Source organism: Octopus bimaculoides, chromosome 6 (assembly GCF_001194135.2).
Source record: "Octopus bimaculoides isolate UCB-OBI-ISO-001 chromosome 6, ASM119413v2, whole genome shotgun sequence".
NCBI lineage: Eukaryota > Metazoa > Mollusca > Cephalopoda > Octopoda > Octopodidae > Octopus > Octopus bimaculoides.
This window is the reverse complement of record NC_068986.1, coordinates 91646690-91651139: the sequence shown is the minus strand read 5'-3', so window position 1 is coordinate 91651139 and position 4450 is coordinate 91646690. Positions and strand designations below refer to the sequence as shown.

Here is a 4450-nt window from a genome sequence, read left to right as displayed (position 1 = left end):
CCTTCCTAATGCCAATCACTTTTCAGAGTGTGCTGGGTGCTTTTTACGTGTCACCTTGGTTTTAGAATCTCAATTCTGTTGTGATGGGTGGGTCTTCTTGAGTACAGCAATGTGCCATATATCTCAAGCATTTTGAGATCAGTCTTCAATTTTTCGTCCCATGTCTTCCTGGGTCTCCTTCTTCCATAACTCCCCTGCAAGTAATCAGCACACACACACACACACACACACACACACATAGTTGTATTAGTTCAAGCCATGACAATTCTATATTTTTCTGACTTAGCATATTGAGGCTTACATAATCCAATATCCTCTTTTAACATTGTAAGTTGTGATTTGAAGGAAACTCAACTATTTTTTAGCATGCCTGTTGATTGTGTGCATTTGTTCTTCCCCAGGTCAGCTCTGATAAAGCAGATCTGTGATAAGATGTTCTAGTCATGACTAAGTCAAGTATTCCTTAAATGGGCCATCTAATGTCTTAAAAAAAGAATTAAAAAAAAAAAAGACATACTTTATCTGAAAAATATTCATTTCTTATCTTAGATCAACTCAGAGCTAACTTGGGGCTTAACAGCAATTTAAAAATGAATTGTTAATTTGTGTTTGCAATTGAAAACATTTTTACTAATTATTTATACCCACCTCTCTCTCTCAATTGGTCTTAAAACAATTAGTATTCATCTTTTTTCTGTATATTGTGAATTTATAAAAGGGGAATAATTAGCATACTGAATGGAGAAACTGGTTGCTAATTGGGATGACCTAATAATCCATTAAGCTTAGCTTCTAATGACTTCTTAACTAGTACAGACTATTCAAGTTTTCTTGTCACTGCTGGTTATATTTCTATGGCTCTTTGGGGCTATAGTTCTTACTAATAAGCCACATCATAAGAAACAATGTATGTACTCTGTAAGCTTTTGAAACTCAAGGTAAAATATCTAAAGAAGTGTTTAAACATGCACTTGACATATTGTATAATATTTTTGATTTCTTTTCTCTTTTCTATTTCTAGCAACAAACACGAAATCCAACAAGCTGAAATGTATGTATTTACAAGAAAAAGATCGCATGATTATTTGCGAAGGGACATCTGTATGTGCACGCAAAGACCTAAATGGAGTTCTCTTATTGGATACTGCATTGCAGACCCCAGTATCCAAGACAGAAGATCTAGTCAAAGTTGAGTTATTGTTGGCAGAAGTGAGTTTTTATTTGATTTTCATAATGTTTTGGGCCTTTTTTTTTTTTTTTTTTTTTTTTTTTTTTGTATTGAATAGTTGAGACACTCTGTCATCCAACAATTTAAGTTGTTGGATTACTAATTTAATAGTCTGGAGTTCATATCTTATAACAAAAGTCATGGTGTTCTGCTCTTGAAGCAATGTATATAGCTCCAGTGCTTATTTAAGCCACTCTTCTCTTAAGTGGTTAGTAGTAGGAAAGCCATTTAGTTGCTTCAAATATAATTTTATCTCAGTTTAAACAGTAGTCTGATCATGGGGGAATATTAGCTTGCTTTGAAACGGGTTGGGATTGGTGACAGAAAGAGCATCTGATTGTGGAAAATCTGCCTCAACAAATTCTGTCTGACCCATGCAAGCATTCAAAAAGTGGATGTTAAATGATAATGAAATCTTAATAGTATTATATGTATATGTAGTTCTCTAAAGGAAATAAGCAGCTTAAGTTGTTGATTATCCTTAACTCTTTGATTAACAAATTAATGGCACAAAGATAACTTAATGTTGGTGAACAAACAAGTTTGGCATGCCAGGTGGATTGTGTTTCAATTTGATCAAGGTATATGATCTGTCATGCAGTGAGTAGTTGTATAGCATGCGATGTACCAACCAGGATGACTATAGCTAAACTTGCCAAATTTACTATTTATTTGAACATGTCCAGTGGAGTATACTTGTATTATTTCTTTCCAGTCTTTGCACATCTTCATACACATCTTGTACTTCATACACAAGTATCGTACAGTCTTTTCTTCACCTTAAAAGAATGCCTTTGTTGCTAGCAGAAATAATGGCTCCCTGAACGACAAATTGACAAATCAAATACTGTTACTACTGGCAATTTCTATTAATGAATCCAGCTGATTGCCTGAAGCTGGATGTAATTTGTATGTTCACTTGTTATAAACTTCAGTTGCTATTAAACATGTATTTTTAATTAGAGTAAGCATTGTATACTGTAACTACAGCAATAGCACTAGAGAGAATATCAACAATACATGGCAGGGAAGTATCTCAGCAGAGCATTCTGCAAACTAAATACACATTTGGAAGGGTCTCGCAGTTTAGATAGTATGGCTGTGTTGTCAAGTATTCTTGGAAAGTGTTTATCATTGACACCTCACAAATTGTGATTAGTTGTTAAATCCTTCCAGACATCGTCATCATTTTCATGTCTACTTTTCTATAGGTCAGATGAGAGTACATTGAGGTAGTTTTTCTATACTCAGATGCCCTTCATGTCATCTGCCCCTACTTGTTTCTAGACAACAGAAAATATAACTGGACACGCAGTTTAGTTGTAGTCATAAGCTAAGGCCACAAAAAATTGTGTGTGTGTGAATGAGAAGAGACATCTCACATCCTCTAATTATTTCATATCCCCCCTTTTTTTTTTGTTATTGATGTTTTAAATACAGTTAATTTGCTGAAATGTTAGTGTTGGATAAATTGTCTTAAAATATCTTTCATGTTTTATTTTTCATGTCTTATGTTCAAATCTCATTGACATCAGCTTTGCCTTCTATTATTCCAAGGGTCAATATAAAGTAGTAGCAGTTTGTGCCAGTGAAGTAGTAGATTTGTTAAAGCATTGCAGTGTTTGTTCTGGTTCTTCAGGTTCTCTGTGCTCAGGCCCTTGTGGAAAACTTGTCATTATCTATTTGACAAGATTGCCTTGTTAATGGAAAGAAAAAATCCAAAGGAAGGCAGCAAGAAGCCATGTTTGTATTTTTTCATAGCTTTTGTCAGAGGAGGTCACTAGGGGCCATTCTTTAACTTAATGGCATGATCAGTATGCTTCTAGTTTTATATGTTTTGCATAATTCCATCGTTTTGAAAACTGATTTTATAATTCTAAGTTCCTTGTTTTGAAAGTCATTTTTACACATTTTGAAAAATACCAAGGCACATTTATTTTCTCTTGCAACTTGTGATTTTATTTAGTATGTAGCTTCATCTAACCTGATTTAGCAAGTAACCAGATATTGTATGAGATATAAAGATAAAATCTACATTCGGGATTATTGGATGGAGCTGGTTTTTCCAATGATATCGCAATTGGAATGTTAGTAACTTATACGATATTTTTTTTATTTATTGGAAACTGTTACATTGTACTGATAAACAGTTGGCTTTTCTTCCTTGTAAGATTGTAAACGGCAATGCCCATAATCTGTACTCTGTTGATGTCAATATAATTGATACCCAGCCTGAATCTGCTCAAAATAGATGCAGTATGGTTGTAGGGTTAAAGTGAGTAGCTTGTCAGTACTCATTTATGAATGAAGAGTTACATAAACTTCATTTTCATATGTTTCATTGGTCTAGTGTTTTGTTTTTTACCTGACAGTATCTGAAATACTTGTTTTTTCCATTTTACAAATGATGATGGTGAGAGTGTTCTCTTGGTCATAGTCACCTCCTCCCTTTCCAAGACACAAATACCTACCAATTACACTGTTTAAACGACTTGAATGTATACAACCAAGTTTAATTAATGTGGTCCAGATGGTCTTTCTTGGTTAATTACTTGAATGTAAACCAGCTAACAGTAATTGTGTTCTTTTGTTTTTCTTAGATTTTCCATTCTTTTATACTTGGAATGCAGCCATGCTGGGGCACCACATTCATAGATCACATTGATCTCAGTACTTGTTTCACTATGGTACTTTTTCTATTGATCTGTAATTTAACTGGCTAAGTTATACCTTTTGGACAAAACACTAGTTGAAAGCATAGACAGACACACAAACACAAGATGGGTCTACCAAATTCTACTTACATAATATTGGTGAACCCAAAGCTATAGTAGAAAAGTGTCTTGCAGTGCGATTGAACCCAGAATCATGTGACTACAGAACAAACATTTTTTAAGGCAAAGTTTAGAGAGCTCTTACCCCTGCTGGCGACAAAGGGACTCTCACTCAGAGTAAAAGGCAGACTGTATGACGCATGCGTACGAACAACCATGCTACATGGCAGTGAAACATGGGCTGTAACTGCTGAGGACATACGTAAGCTCGCAAGGAATGAAGCCAGTATGCTCCGTTGGATGTGTAATGTCAATGTGAATACCCGTCAGAGTGTAAGTATCTTGAGAGAAAAGCTGAACATTAGAAGCATCAGTTGTGGCGTGCAAGAGAGACGATTGCGCTGGTATGGACATGTGGTGAGAATGGAGGAGGAGAGCTGCGTGAAAA

The 4450-nt window shown here is 35.0% G+C and overlaps 1 protein-coding gene across 2 annotated transcripts in view; it reads left to right on the top strand.

Moving 5' to 3' along the window:
* The window catches only part of LOC106873672 (baculoviral IAP repeat-containing protein 6), a 134715-nt gene that overhangs the window by 41339 nt on the left and 88926 nt on the right, over positions 1-4450 (top strand). For both annotated transcript variants that reach the window (XM_014921126.2, XM_014921127.2), the window contains exon 2: positions 1022-1209. In XM_014921126.2, coding sequence (XP_014776612.1) covers positions 1022-1209 — 188 coding nt within the window. The remainder of the gene's footprint in view (positions 1-1021; positions 1210-4450) is intronic.